Consider the following 16,355-nt stretch of genomic DNA (forward strand, 5'->3'; position numbering starts at 1 on the left):
TTGTTGGATGATCAATTTGTTTGTTTTCTTGCCTATCCATGGTATTCTTAAGAATCTTCTCCAACATCAAATTTCAAAAGCTTTATTATTCTTTCTACGCTGCTTCTTCAATTCTCACATCCATAGAGTGTCATAGTGTCAAACAATTGCTTGCACAATTCTGATCTTTGCAGTATAAATGCATCTTGGAATCAGAATACCTTTTCCAAGGCCTTCATTGCTTCTCTAACCAAATGCTAGTGTGCAGTGTATTACTTGACCGCTGACTCTTTTACTGTTAATATTAATCCAAAAAGGCAGAAACTATCCATGATTCAATGCACCTGTTATCATTAATTTGGTCTTCTTTATATTTAATTGTAGGCCCATTTTTTTCACTGTGCTCTTGAGCTTTATTAATAGAGCTTACAGATCATTTGTATTTTCAGCTATCAAAGTAGTATCATCAGGATAGTGCAGTTTATTGATGCCTCTTCCTCCAGCTTTAAAACCATGCATATCTTCTTCCAATCCAGCCTCCCTGAGTATATACCTGTCATATAGGTATAATAAATAAGGAATATACAACCTTGTCTCACTCCTTTGCTGATCTGGGATCAGTTTATTTTGCCATATTCTGTCCTGTTGATAATTTTTACATGAGGACAATGAGATTTTCTGGGATTCCCGTTTTCTTAATGACATTCCATAGCTTGACATGGTCAACACAATCAGTCTGAGGTATTTCATCATATGTTGTGACTTCCAGTTTGTGTTCTTTTATTTCTTGGCCTTTGACAATCTTTTTCACATTGATCCTTAACAATGTCTTTGATCTCATTCCACAATTCCTCTGGTTCCCTATCAGTGAGGCTCAGGACTTTGTTTTGATTGTTTGAAAATTGTGTTAGCAATAAAGAAAACATTGAAACTGCTAAGTTGTTTTCTTGCTTCATTTCTGTTTCCAAGGCTATACAGTCAAACTAAATTTTCCTCCTTACTATTTCCAACTTTGGCATTCCAGTCTTCAACCGCAAGCAGCACATCTTGCTTGCATGTTCTGTTGATTTCCCACTGAACTTGACCATAACATTAGTCAACTGCATTTTCTTCTATATCAGTGGTTGGGCCATAAACACTGGTAACTGTCATTTAATAAAGGGTTGTCCTGCAAGGTCTAACTGATATGATTTGGTCATTGACTGCATTGTACCTAAATACAGTCTTTGCTATATATCCTTCCTGACAATGAAAGCAACACTTTCCTTTCTTTGTTTTTGTGTCCTGAGTAGTAAGCAGTATGGTTTTCTGACTGAAAATATCCAGTTTTAGTCCTTTTCAGTTCAATGATCCTAAGATATCAGTGTGTAGTCAATTCATTTTATCTTTCACTATGTTAAGTTTTTCCATGTTCAGGCTTCATACATTCCATGTTCCCACTGTAATTCAGTTTTGGCAGCTTCAGATTTTCTTTTCCTGCATGGCAGTATCCAAAAAGTTTTAATCTAGTTGTACCATAAACTCCATTGTTACTCCAAAAGAACCTCACCTCCTCCTCAATAGACTGATAAGAGCCTCTCAGCCTGAGGAGCCCATCATCGGCACTACATTGTCAGTCACTTTATCTTGACTCTCAGTGTAGTTTTCTTGGTAAAATACAGGCGTGATTTACCATTGCCTTCTCCCATGCAATATTAAATAAAGTCTTTGCCAATTTCAGTAAAATGTTCATCTACCTTGAGCATCTTTCTTATATAGCTGCTGCTCAGTACAGGTGGCTGCCAGGCACTGGGATAATTTTAATGCCTTGGGTGACCCTGCTTGGAGCATATACCTTTGGCATACTTTACAGCATTCTTCACTCGTCCCTCCCAGGAATAGCCCTCCTCATCACAATGATGTAGCACAGTAGGACATGGGGGGCTTAATATTTATATATATTTGAGCATGGTAATGGATGAGTTCTTCTTTGCTGAATTAATGTAGTATCATTTGCATTTCATTTAACTTCTGTGTTCAGATTAGTACTCCAGTCTCAAAAATGATACAGAAGAGAATAACCAAAATGAAGAGTTGAGACTACCACTGTTACTAGAATATGTCCAGGTTAGGAAATAAGATGAAAACAAGAGGCCATGGTTAATTTGCTGTCTTGAATAAATGCATGAAGTGCATTGTTTGTTCTTTTATTATCTGCTCTTATAAAAGTAAGAATTCTTGGTTACCTTGGAATTCACTGATGGCAATAAGACTGATGAAAAATCTCATTACACAATTCACTATAATAAGATGTGTAATAGTTACTAGCTTTAAAAGGAATTATATAAATTCATCAGTCTTAGTCACAATTGCCAAGTAGAGCTTCCAATTCTTAATTCTGTTCCTGTGATTCACATGTATGGAGTGCTGCATTTTCATAATAGCATAGCCAGAATGTTTCAAGCCTAATATTTTGGTGAGAGTCTTGCCCAAATACGTACAGGGAGGAAGTAAAGGAGCTGCTCCTGCACATTCCTCTGTTGTCTTCTAACCATATTTGTGGTAGTTCATTGGAATTGTTCCTTCAGCATTTTCACCATTATTTCAGCAGACCTGCCCCTCACTATCAGTTAACTATGTCTTTAAATGCACCTTTAGAAGGAGTCAGCTGTTTGCTAGCAGATTCCAGCCATCATGTGGCCACTGTGTAGAAGAAGGGCATGTTGTCAAGTCATGTCCACACTAAGGAACTGTGATTAAATAGCCCCAGTGGAATCCCTCTTAGCACCTTAGATTTATTATGTGATGATTATTGTTTTTATGCAGTGACTGCAGGCTTATGAAAAGCATCTAGCTTGTCATAGTAGGAAACATGTTCCTGGGCTAAATGTATATCTTGGTATGACCTAGCAGCTTCATCTAAAGTTTGGATTCAAACCCCAAGGCTCATTTTCTGTTAAGTCCTTCAGCAAAGTCTTTCATTTTTGCTAGTGATTCTATATTGAATGCCACAGATGTGCAACACATTCCATTGATGAAACAGCTAGTTTTGGGATTTCCATACACAAACTGAAGCATGCATATTTTGGTGCATATATAGATTGAATCAGGTTTTTTTCCCCCTGGATATGGACAGAAATATACCAGAAACCTGTGAGATAGAAATGGAAGTCTGATATTTATTCATATGGGCACAATATATGTTGTTTCAATTTACATCCCACAGGAAAATGCTAAACACTGTTCTGGAATAACTCTGAACTTTTCTAAGGTACTCAGGGTGGCCAAGAGACAGGGAATAGGTTAAAACAAAAATAATATATCTTTTCAAAACTCAATTAAAAATAATATTTAAAACAGTCAACTTAACTTAAAAGGCTTGGATGAAAAGAAAGGTTAAGACTCCTTTTCTATCACAGAAAAAATGAAAGTTAAGTATATCTTCCAAGAGAATGCATTCCATAACTTGGTCATGGTGCCAGAAAAAGACGTCATGGCAAGTGAGCTTCTAATATCACAGGTATCTTTGAGATACTTTCATAGCTGTTGCTCAGATATTCGGGCCCTGAGCTGTTAAGGGATTTGAAAAACAAAAACTCTTCAATTGTCCCTGTAAAATCATTCAAATTTATCAAAATTGACATAGTATGATCTTAGTATTTTTTATAGGAGAGCCATGTTAGACTATTGTGGCAAGAAATCAGGTATATGATAGTACTTTTATTGACTAACAAATTTTATTAAGAGGAATAAGCTTTTGTGAGCCTTTTGCTAAAACTTTACTATTACTTGGAAAAGGTGCTACCAGATTCCTGATTTCTTAGTATTTGTAGTGGTCCCAAGAGCTGTTTTCATTGTACAAGTGTTGCTAATGAGAGAGCCAGTTTGGTATAGTGTTTAAAGATACTGGGCTAGAGACTGTGAGTTCTAGTCCTGCCTTAGGCACAAAGCCAGCTGGGTAACTTTGGGTCAGTCATTTTCTCTTAGCTCTAGGAAAAAGGCAATAGCAAACCACTTCCAAAAATGTTGCCAAGAAAAGTATATTGGACTTGTCCAGGCAGTTGCCAGGAGTCCAGACCAACTAGAAGGCACAAAATCTATCTATCTTAATGTCATCAGCTTAGCTGCTCCATTTTGCATGACAAAGCTTCCAGGCATTCCTCAAGAGTAGCCTTACATAGACACTGTGTAGTAGTCCAACAGGGATTTAGCCAAGGCTTTGGTATTCATCACCAGATCCAAACTGTAAAATTTTAAATAGAAAAATTACAGTTGATACAGTAGACGCGCTTTTTCCTACTGCTACCTCATGGAAATTCAGAGTCAGCTGTGTGATCAAGGAGCACTTCTACAAGGAGACCTGCATTTTTAAAGGAAGTGAATGCAGTACTATCAAGAATAGGCTAAATTCCAGTTCTTGAATCTGATTCTTCTTGGCTACCAGGACAATCATCTGGATTGTATTTGGTTTTAGCTTGTTCACTCACATCTAGCTGATAAATGAACTTTAAAAAGCAATCAGGGGTATCAGTAATGAATTAAACTGTTAATTTTCCTCATCGTAGTTGTTCTTAAATGTTCAGGCTGCCTATTGAGTTGATATTGTTCTTGCTATTTTAGATCTAACAAATTTGTGACCACAGTTCTTAATGTTTCTAATAAGCATGTGTGATGATACAGTTTTAAATAAACAATGAGTCAATTCTTAGTTGATATTTTAAAGCTTGTCATTTGGTTGCAGTCTTGGAATTAAATTATACTGTAAGATGTATGATTTTTAAAATTCTTAGAATAACTTTTTCTGGATCACTACTGCTTTATTTTCTGCATAAAATAACTCAAGATGGAAAACTATACTGAATACCTTTGGCATCTTAAGTTTGTTAAAGTATGCTTGAAGCATTTTTAATCTGATCTGGAGGTTTTGTTTCTTCTGAAAAATCATTTACCAAGTACAAAATAACATTTATGACTAATATAGTGTAATGTAGAAAAGCTTACTCATTCTGAGAAGCATGTCTGAGGAAAAAATCAATGGGAAAATACTAGATTTCATTATTGAAAAAATTTGTCTGATCCTGAATTTTTTTTTTTTTAATTCTTGATTTTTGTAGTGATATTTTTATATTTGAAAGAATTCATTTGAAACTAGACTAGTAGATATATAGGATCAGGTCTGCCTTATGACTGCTCATGCTGTGAATTTTTTTTTTTAACGGCTTAAAGGCTTCCTGGCCCACATGTATGTAGTTCTTACTCTGTTATTTTTTCCCCAGTTATTTTTATTTCTTTGACCTAAAGTATTTTCGATGGCTCTGATTTCTTACTTCTCTGACTTCTAATAGATTTTTGATGGCTGTTTTCAGTATTGTATTTACTGTTTTTATTTTAGCTATGTTGGGTTTTTTATATCTTGTAGGAAGACAGGATATTAATATTTAAATAAATTCTTTTTCAAAATGTAATAATGAATGCTAAGAAAAGTATATATTTATTCGATATGTTGGTGTCTTACATTTTCTTTACTTAGTCATTCAATTTTTATACTACTTTTCTATTTAGTTTGAATGTTTTATATTCCCTGAATGCATTAAAGGGATACAAATATGCAAGATAAAATAATTAAAATTTATTTAATATTTAATATTTATTTTTATAATAAAATTTATTATAATATATACTAAAATTATAATCATTTAAATCCCCCCAATATGAGATGTGCCTAAACTATTTTTGTGGAGGTGAAACCAAGAGCAAATTTTCTGCAGTGATCTCATGTCTCTGGAAATTTTCTGCAGTTCAAGGAACCATCCAAGCATCTATTTTCAATAGTGTTCATTTGAGTTATATTTTTATGTGACTATTGATGTTTTCATTTTTTTTATTTTAGTATATTTTGTTTTGAATATTATTTTTGTTAGATTATTATTAATAATTGCTATTTATGTTAATTTTTATTGGTTTTCATCTAGGAAGCACCTTCACAGTCTTTATATCTCAAAAGTCTCCTTAAACATATTTACAGCGTTATAGGACCTGTAAAAATGATACTATTCCACAGGACCTTTGGATTGAGACAGACAGCTACTTTGCTGACTGATGAAACTCAACTTATTGCCAGTGGCAAGAGGACCATGGAAAGCAGTGTGGTTTAATGATAGTCAAGGTTTCACTGCAAGAAGCTGGGCCAGACTTTTGCTGTAGCAGTGATGACACTGAAAGGAAATCTCTTGTCACATGTACTGGTGATCCTCTTTTGAGGATCCGGAGTAAATTCAACATTTACTCAATATGTGCAAATACAAAGAAAAGTATAAACTGGGGATAGAAAGAAACCTTTTGGCTTCAGGAAAAGAATTTAGTGAAAAATTGTAGACTGTGGAAAAGGTAGCCTTTACTTTAAAGACAAATTGATACATTTTTCTTTTTTTCTATTTCAGTCCCAGTTAATGCTGTTTTGGGGAGCTAAAACATCTAGTAACACATCCAGTCAACTAGCCAAATCAAATCTTTAAACATTAAAATAGAAATAGCAGTAACTTACTTTCCAGGCAGGTAACAGCACAAAGAAGTTGGTTGCTCCTTTTCTCTCCTTCCTCTTCTGTCTGTATTGTGTAGGCTGCTGGTTAGGGCATATCTCTTGTATGTCTCTGTTGTGCAGCTTCAGTGCCAGTGCACCCTATATGGTCTAGCCAGGTTGAACTTGGGGTCCAGCAGCAGCATCCTTGGCTGTGTGCAGGTGGGGGCCCTGGGAGTAGAATTCCTTTGCACCTTTTCATCTGCAAATATACTGTACTTGTCATCTTGGGAATTTTCAGTTTTCTCGCATGGTCCATCTCAAATTGAAAGTACAACAGGCCATTTAAGCACTCTTGTGATGTGCTGTTTCACAGGTAGATTTTTAAGTTTAGGAATAACCTCTCTGCAGCTGTTCCTGTCGCTAGTGGCAGAAAAAGGGTTTAAAAAAAAACCAGGCATTTAGAGCAGATACCAGTAAAACCTGATGATAGAGAATGGCTTTCTAAATTCTGCAACTTTATTACTGATTTTTAGAATATCAGATTTCAGGAATTATCTGAATTAGAACAATTGTCCAGGAAATATGTCTGATAAGCCACTGCCATATTTCTTGACAAGAAGTTCCATAGCTGCATACATTTCATCAGTTCCTGACATCAGGGTTTATAGCTATAGAGCATAAAATGTAGAAACTTCTCTATTGAGGCCTGCAAATCTGATTTATTTATTTATTTATTTATTTATTTATTTATTTATACACACACTTAAATATTATTTATATTTATATCTTACAGAACGTGACTCTGGGCGGTGTACAACTTTTACAATTAAAACCATAAAATGAGCAACATAAATAAAAGATAAAAACCCAAGAATGTGGGAGAACACAGTCATTTAACATCACATAACCCTCTTGCAGGCTTGCCGATGGGATCCCCAAGGTTGATGGAAAAACCAAGTTATAAAGCCTTCTAGAAGGCAGACAGGGATGGGGCCAACCTCACCTCGCCTCACCCATGTTATCATATTATCATCTCACTCACTTTATCAGAGGGACTGCTATGTTCAGTTTTAAAGAACATGTTCACTCTGAATTGGTCATCTGTAGATAGTCTTTGATCCTAACAGAGGCCATTATGACATTTTTTCACCTGTGGCACATGTCAGTTCTGAATGTCCTGAGATACATCAGAAAACCAGGCTGTTGTCACAGCAGTTGTCAGGCATGATGTTGTACTGACATCAGCATTTTGCAAATTATTAAGAGAGGCCTGGAGAAACTCTGCAGCTTTTCCAAGGTCACTTTGAAGTGACTGTAAAAATTTTGAAATGCAGTTGACAGATTCCCAATTTTTTACGAACGGCATAGTCAAAAATAAAACTAAGATTTCTCCATCTGAAATTTCAGAGGTCTAGCTTCTGCTGTCTTATCTCTCTTTCCCAGGAAAATAATCTCAGTCATCATCTTGTCAATATCTCTGAAGCAATAACAACTGGACATGAGAACCTTCAGGATAACTTGGGTCAAGATACTATACATAAGGAAAATGAGTGCTATAACATTATACTATGTGCTTTATTTATTTCTTTTAAGTGACTAATAGTTTGTTTTAAAAACAAAAGCTTTGGGTAATATGTGCTTTTGCAGTTTTAGAAATAATAAAATAAATGTAATAAACATCAAATTGAGTTAGGGATTTAATTATTTAATTAAAATTCCTTTAATTAAGAATAATGAAAGCCAACTATATATAATAAGATGTAAACTACAGAATATTGTCTTGGGTAAGATAACACGTTTGCGGATTTTAAAGGACGTGCGCAATATAACAAGCACCCTTCAATTTAATTTGCTAAATTATACATCATAACTTTTGGCTTAGACAGTATCTCAGCTAAATGCTACGTATAGATGTTGTGTGATATGCTTTATTACATTTTTTTTCTTAAAAAAAAATAATAATAGTATAACGTGCATTACATCTTGTACATCTACAGCATGAAATTGGAAACTCTTAACTAACAGTTGCAGATAAGAATTCCGTGTTGATTCAGTCAAGGGTGCTTCTTAAAATCTGAGTTCAAAATTTCTTTGTAGAGATTTGAATTTTTTTCTTATTTAGAATTAAATTTACCAACATTAAGACTAAATATTGTGCTTCTGTTGTTTCAACATGGTGGTTGCAAAGAGCATATTAATTCCTGGTTGTGTTCTTTTCTATCTTAGGCTCAGTTATTATCTTTGCACATCCTCCATGCCCACGTTTTCATGTTTCTGTCATCTTCCTTGGTCTGTGCCTCTATTTTGAAATAACAAAAGCAAAATGGAGGCAAAATTGCATAACCAACCAAGAATTTTTTTTCCCTAAAAGCAACACTTGTGGGTTGATATTGTACCAAAAGTAACAAAGGAAATGTTTAAAAATGTAGCATAAGGGTCTCACTATGGTTTTTTCAAGGTAGCAATTCTTCATTTTTTCTATTCAATTTTATTTTTCATCAGTGCAGATATTTGAGGATGTGAGATGAATTGCTCATTTTGCTGTACATTTGTCACAATTAATGTCTCACTTTATAACCAAGTGGATTGATACCTAGGATGTTATTATATTGTTTCCTTGCCTGCTCCATCCATGGACCCTTTGACAACTTAGTACAGTGCTTGTGTATAAATCCCTTTGCCTTTTTAGTTCAGAGTATTCAGATTATCATACACACAAGACATATGAGAGAAATATGCCTCCCACTAGTACTAGCATTGGCTAACTAGCATATGCTTATATTTTATCTTTATAGGGAGATGGCCTTGTACACCTAGGGTTTGTAACTCCCTTCCTATGGAAGGTCATCTCACATCCTGTTTAATGGGCTTCTGCCACAACATTTGGACCTTCCTTTTTAAAAAGACCTTTGTTGAATAGGAAGTTACTTAACCATTTTGTTTTTAATTAATCCTCCTATGGAGAAAAAAAATTGTGCTCAACCTGGAGTTTATAAATTAAAACTTTTTAATTATTAAGCTACAGTGCCAAGCTCTCTTGGGAGCAGTATCCCAGATCCATAGAATAATACAGATGTGAAATTCACACTATGAGGTTGGAGAGATCTTGGATCTAGGAAGGGAAAATCTAAAATTAGAAAAATTGAGCACAGACCCCACACTAGCTTCCATGAGCTTTCCAGTGTCAGAAAGGAAAGAAAGAAGGAGAGGGACCATGGATCTAATTTCCTCTGTTCCATCCTGTAACCCTCCCTGATCAGAATCAATGCTAGATATATTTCTGGCATGGATAAAGTCTGACCAGCTCTGTAACAGGTGGGAAATTTTCAAAATAAAATTATTTTTGGAACTGACTGAGAAAAGTATGAGAAATGCAGAAGAGACATGGAAAGAGTGTGTTATAGTGATTAATTGGTCAAGGGCTGGGAAAACCCAAATTCAAGTCTGACCTTAGCCAGGGAAACTCACTGGAAGACATTGGGCAATCAGTCTCTCTCAGCCGAACTTACTATTCAGGGTGGTGGTTGTGAGAAAATGAAGGAAAATCCCCTTGTAAGCAGCTTGATCTCCTGGAGAAAAGGTAGGGTATAAATCAAACAAATACATTTCTCTGAACTTGCCAGGCTTTCCAAAACAACAGGGGGTTAATAGAATACTTGCAAGGTAATGTGTTAAGTTTTGAAAAACCAAATGGCATGTGGTAATCACTTGGAAACAGCATGGTTTTCTATCCAGCAAATATCAAATTGCCAACTATTGCATAGAGATGGAAAAGTAGGCTCTAATCTGTGTAAAAATCCTAGAATGTAATTAAGCTATATAGCCTTAGTCTGGAGCTCATTTTACAGAAGACATAACTTGAAGAAGAGATGGAGACCAAAGATTGGTCATCTATCATTCTGACTGGCAGAAAGTCCTGCCGCCATAGTCAGCATTTCAGACATACAAACAGACAAATGACACCTAAATATTCAGCTCTTCAGAGAAGTTGGAATTAATCCTGGGTTCTTTTTGTTGTCCAAAGTGAGCAGCAAGGCTTCTATTTTAGTGTTTTATGTTTCTCAGTAATTTTCTTTTATAGATTCTGGACGATTAGAGCAGCAACTTGAAGAGGCCAGTTCTGCACGAAGAGAATTAGAAGATGCTGCCAGACACATCAAAACTTATGAGAAACAAATCAAAGCACTAAAGCAAGAGAGGGATGATCTTAATAAGGTATAAACAATTTGATCAACTTTTATTTCTATTTCACTTTTAGAATATTTCACTTCAGATTCAGTGATCTTAACATAGAAACACAGCAAAAATAATTAGGCAATATAAACATATCCTATCTGCATTTTGAGTGTATTTTCTGAAATGGTTAAAAAAATTACAAGTGTTACTACATGAGTGGTTCTGTATGATTGATTCCAGATTTTAAACCACTTCAGGAGGTCACTGCTATGTTTATATAGAAAGATTTCTTAGACTCAGGTAAGATTGTTAATTATGGGGTAGATCATGGAAGGACTATGCCAAAGTAATAACATGATATAAAGTTTGGAAATAGTGACATAAATAACATTTAGACATCCTATATTTGGATGAATGTATTATCATATTGCACAGAGAGAAAGGAAGTTATTTGAATTTGGTAATCTGAAAATTAACCTTGGAGGTTAAATTATCTAGTAAAACCCACAATGAACATCTATGGTAATAGCATTTTAAAGTAATTTAAATTAATCTACAATTCCATTGTTGTGTACAATTATAATAAATATTGAAATTGGATAAGTGTTCTAAGAGAATAAAAAGAGCAGTCATCTATGTTTATATCAATGTTTATATTACTAGGTATATTAGATGCTGGATGTTGCGTTTGGGGGTAGGTAGAAGGTCACACAAAAGCTTGCCGATGAACAAGTAGCAGCTGTGTACCTAACTGAATCAGAAAGCAAGGTTCTTTGATTTGCAGCATCTAACTCCTTAATCCAGAGTACAAATGACTTGAATTACTTTTTTGTGTGTATCAGCATAATAGCAGATGGTAAGAATAAAGGCTAGGTCCTTTGCTGCCTTCCTGTTAGGGAAAAGATAAATCTGAACTTCATACAAAATGCAAAATACAAATGGAAATTTAGGGATCAAATAGAGGGCAGTTGCTAATAGAATTCCTTAACTTAGTCCATGTCCATACAATATTGATTGTGTTTTCATAGACATTGCTACATGTGTTTATTTTTTATTAAAACATTTTAAAATTATGCTTAGTATGTCTTACTTGTATATGGGGATATTAACTTTAACCCTATTGAGTGGTAGAAAGCTAATATTTAAGGATATGTCATATTTTGTTTCTGATTGCAGGAACTGCTTGACTCCAGTGAGAGGTTAAAGGCACAAACCAAAGAGCTGAAAGATGCACATAGCCAACGTAAACTGGCCATGCAGGAATTCTCCGAAATGAATGAACGACTTACTGACTTACATTCGCAAAAGCAGAAGCTTTCTCGCCAAGTTAGAGATAAAGAAGAAGAGATGGAAGTGGTGATGCAAAAGGTAGAAAGCTTGAGACAAGAACTGCGCAGAACAGACAGAATAAAGAAGGAAGTAAGTTTAATATTCCCCTTCTCCCCCTCTCAAATTTTTAGGCCACCAAAAGTCACTCCAGATTTACTTTGGGGATAGTATTACATGAAAAAAAATTATTTAAAATTAAATTCATTAAAATACCTGTCTTTTAGTTGATTAAATAATGGTGATTGGTGAATAACAGACTGTTTCTGCAATTCATTTTTAATTTTCTAAATATGCTTATTAACCTCATATATATGCAGATGAATCTAGAAGTTTTGGCACATTATTAAGGAAAAGCAATGTTAAAAAGAGTGTTTATGATTTTAAAAATGATTTTTGTAGCTGGAAGTTCATGCTGAAGCTGCAGCTGCTGAGGCATCCAAGGACAGGAAGCTGCGTGAGAGAAGTGAGCAATATTCTAAGCAGCTGGAAAATGAATTAGAAGGACTAAAGGTTAGTCTTCATTGATTTCACCATTTTAAAGTGTGATAACTGCCTTTGCCAGATAGAGGACTAAGAGACATGCAAGTTTATACATTCTCATTTAGTTCACTTTGGGATAACTAAATGGAAAGCACACTAAAATTTATATAAATAAATCATCCTTAACACAGCCTTTGTTCATGCGGATACTCATAGATATGTAATTCCAAGATATTTTAGTAGTGTGTTTTATCTAATGAAAACCTCCTAGCAGAAGTGATGGTGAGCTGACTTCGTAGGATATTTCAGTGCCCTGGGCACAGTCCCAATCCATCTGGCCATCCAGCAGAATCCTATCATGTGAAGTAGAACTGCTTTGCAATGGTCTGCTTTCTGTTGTTAATACTGGAAGAATGGATGATTAAAATGTTAGTTTGTTGTGCATTTATCAAAGAGGAAGCTCAGTTGAGGTATTATATTAAAACATTCCAGTGAGATGCAATTTATCACATTTTATTTCAAAATCAGTGTCAACCAATTTCATTTCCATGGTTTTTTCAGCTTCTAGGATTATTCCTAATTTTATATGTCACAGTTTTGCAAACCATAAAAGCTAATTCTGAAATATCCCTTTTTTACAGCAGAAACAAATTGGTTGGTCTCCAGGGGTGAGCAGCACAGAACATCAACAAGAGATAACAAAATTAAAAGCTGACTTGGAAAAGAAAATTGTTTTTTATGAAGAAGAGCTATCTAAACGAGAAGCAATACATTCTAATGAACTAAAAAATCTGAAGAAGGAACTGCGTGATGCAGAGATCCAACAACTTGCTCTCAAAAAAGAAATTCTGATATTGAAAGACAAATTGGAAAAGACAAGGAGAGAAAGGTATGTCCATTCATGTACAATTCCTCTGTACATGGATATTTCTGTGACTTTAGCAAAACAGATGATACCACTGCAAATATTTATATTTGGATACCCAAATAATATTCTATCTTAAGGTAACAAATTAACGTGTTTCAGCCTTGAAACAAAAGTATTAGGAAATAAATAATAAGATTCATTAGAATCAGTATGACTTAGTAGTAAACATGTGAAGATTGTATCTTAAACGTGTTGAGTCTTTGCAACTGTATTTATACAATACGGAATGTCTTTATATAGCCTCTTTCAAACTGTTTTACTTAAAACATGGAGATATGGAAGACATAGGGATGGCAAATGACCTTGAAGAAGGGGTTTACTGCATTCACTATCCCAGATAGGATGTATGTATCTGCATATGATTTTGGTTGAATTCAGAATGGGTTTTTCATAAATAAAGATCTCTCTCTGTCCATAGTAGATTATGATAAGATGAAGGAAATATGTTGGCTAAATGAAGGAGATGAAATTCTTTATCAATCCCTCTCTTTGTTTAAAGATCCCACCCAACCCTAGTATGCTCTGGTCAAGAGGTGATCTTTTGGGGGGGGGTTGCCGAGTTGAAAGTGGGTGGCTATGTTATCAGCTTTTTTGCCTGGCAGGAGGATTCTGAGCAGAACTCCATTCCAAGAACAATTCCTCTAGCAAAAGTAAAATTTGTTCCAATTATTTGAATGTAGTCTTTATACATGTATATATTGCTAGCAGTTTTTTGTAGTAGACTTCATTAAAACTAAGCATGAGTAAATATATTTATGATTGCTGGTATCTATTCAAAGAAAACAGGACTTGGACCACACAATATGCTTTATTATTTAAAGCTTATTTAAATCATACAGTTAGAAGTGACCATTTAGGTCATTAAGGTGGACCACCTTCTTCATGGAGGAGTTTGTATTAAATAATCACCTAGAGAAAGCTTTCTGGCCTCCACTCCACTGAACATATTCTGAAAAGGAGAGTTCACTACCCTTGATACTTGGTTCCACTGCTGAATCACTTTTCTTTTCTTTTCTTCCCATTGAATTGGAATCTCTATCCCTGTAATTAAATCCATTATTCTGTATCTTGTACTCTGGGAGAATAGAGAACTGGTCTTGATCTTCTGGGCAACATTCTTTGAGATACTTGAATCCAACCTTGGTAATCTTTTCTCAAAATGAAACATGACGTCCATTCATTAACCTTCTCAGTACCTGCTCTAGTTTCTTTGAATGTTTCCTAGAATGTACTGGACACTCTTGGACACAGTACTCATGGTGGGGTTCTGTGCAATAAAACTTGACCTGTATAGAGGTTTTCCACCCAGCTCTAGTAGATCTAAATTGGATCTATATAGAGAGGTTGCAATTGTACCCGCATGGGATGCTATTGGATCATGACTGCCAATTTACAGATAGCAATTGTCTTGGATTTCAGCTGTGCAGGTTAATTGTATTATGTAGTACATGGTGCTTAATAGATTATTCCATTATGTATTGAACACTTGAGTGGTTGGCACTAGCCAAACTCTGTCTGTTCTGGATATTTTATCTTCCATCTATCTAAGTTATAATTTTATAATTGAATAGGCGGTTTCATTAAAATAGTCAGGAAACATGCTCGATAAAGTGACCAAAACAGATAACTTGTGAGAAATAAGTATCAAGCCACTTCCCACAGAACAGATTCATTGAATGAGTAGTGTTGAAATGTCTTTTTCTATTTTTTAAAATTAAATTTAAATAAACAAATAGTAGGTGAAGTTTGTATCTCAATCTGGAAAATATTCTTAAGTCTTATTTTAGCTTTATGATTCTATCTTTTTTCAGCTGCTTTTCTGTAGTTCATACTGACATCAAGCCATATATCAGAAGAAGGCCTTGCTTTGAGAGATATTTTTAAAATACCTAACAAAAATGCTGTAAGGACAAGACTGATTCGTTTGTCAGAAATTAGGCAATATGAAGTATTTTAAAGGCTATTAAAGGAGTTAGCAAGATGACATTTTATTGTTTTTGAAAATGGCATCAACTCAAAAAGATATGTACCACATTGCTTTGTTGTCTTATGGTAAAATATCAATTTGGCATGTTCTTAATTGCAAGTTTGTGATACTGAGAGTCTCATTATGGGTACTGTTGTTTAGCAGAAATATTCTAAACTAATTGTACACAGAACTGCAGCATGTATCCCACTGCTCTGCTTTCTGATTTGTATCGTCTATTATTTTTTAGCCCAAAGGTACTGAAATATAGGTAGATGAAAAATGTATCAGGGATGAGGCTTGAAAACATATCTGTGTTGTACCTAAAATTAATTTTCTTCTGTTACACCTGAACCACCAAATAATTTTGAACTCAGGCTTTTCCCTTGTACCGTTCTGAACCAGTTTTGTTTCTTTTAGAAAGGCCACTTCTACTGTAGCTTCAGCTGTAGCTTTCAACATCAGATCTCTAAATCTGTCATCAGAGTAGTTTACATAATGTTCCACATTACATCTTTTACATATTGCAAAATAAAAGAAGTTAAAAACTACTTCTAGACAAGTTGTAAATGAAACAACTATTCTAAGAGGGGGAAAAAAGTGCTAAACACGTAAATCAAAAGAAAGATGTAATCATATGCTTAATTTAAAGAATGGTGAACTGTTGTCTGAGAAGTTAGCCTTAAACCCCAGTCTCAGGCATAGCTGTGTGACCCATTATCCATCCCCCTGGCAGTTAATGCTTTAATCTTTATTGGCTTTCCCCCAGAATGTTCATCATATGCATGGAATCTGTTAGCTGAAGAGAGGAGTGGATGGTGTTGGATTACAGATTCAGAGTTTGAACAGCAGTTATTAATATGCAACACTGTTGGAATGAAGTGTTGTGTTTCAGATGATGCCTAGCAACATGCCAATTCAGAACTGGTTCAGATATGCTATGCTGTATTTCAGAGTCTGATTAAAAAACTAAATTAATTTATAATAAGTATGAATTT

General features: G+C 34.8%; 1 protein-coding gene across 4 annotated transcripts in view; it reads left to right on the top strand.

Annotated features, from left to right (window-relative positions):
- CDC42BPA (CDC42 binding protein kinase alpha) overlaps positions 1 to 16,355 on the top strand; it is a 190,275-nt gene that overhangs the window by 107,159 nt on the left and 66,761 nt on the right. For 3 of the 4 annotated variants that reach the window (XM_088145909.1, XM_088145902.1, XM_088145892.1), the window contains exons 12-15: positions 10,560 to 10,693; positions 11,831 to 12,073; positions 12,383 to 12,493; positions 13,105 to 13,352. In XM_088145909.1, coding sequence (XP_088002035.1) covers positions 10,560 to 10,693; positions 11,831 to 12,073; positions 12,383 to 12,493; positions 13,105 to 13,352 — 736 coding nt within the window. The remainder of the gene's footprint in view (positions 1 to 10,559; positions 10,694 to 11,830; positions 12,074 to 12,382; positions 12,494 to 13,104; positions 13,353 to 16,355) is intronic. The other variant, XM_088145897.1, reaches the window with a different exon arrangement.

Source organism: Python bivittatus, unplaced genomic scaffold (genome assembly GCF_059951505.1).
Source record: "Python bivittatus isolate LINGU-HERP-01145 unplaced genomic scaffold, Pbiv_v1 ctg000020_np1212, whole genome shotgun sequence".
Classification (NCBI taxonomy): Eukaryota; Metazoa; Chordata; class Lepidosauria; order Squamata; family Pythonidae; genus Python; species Python bivittatus.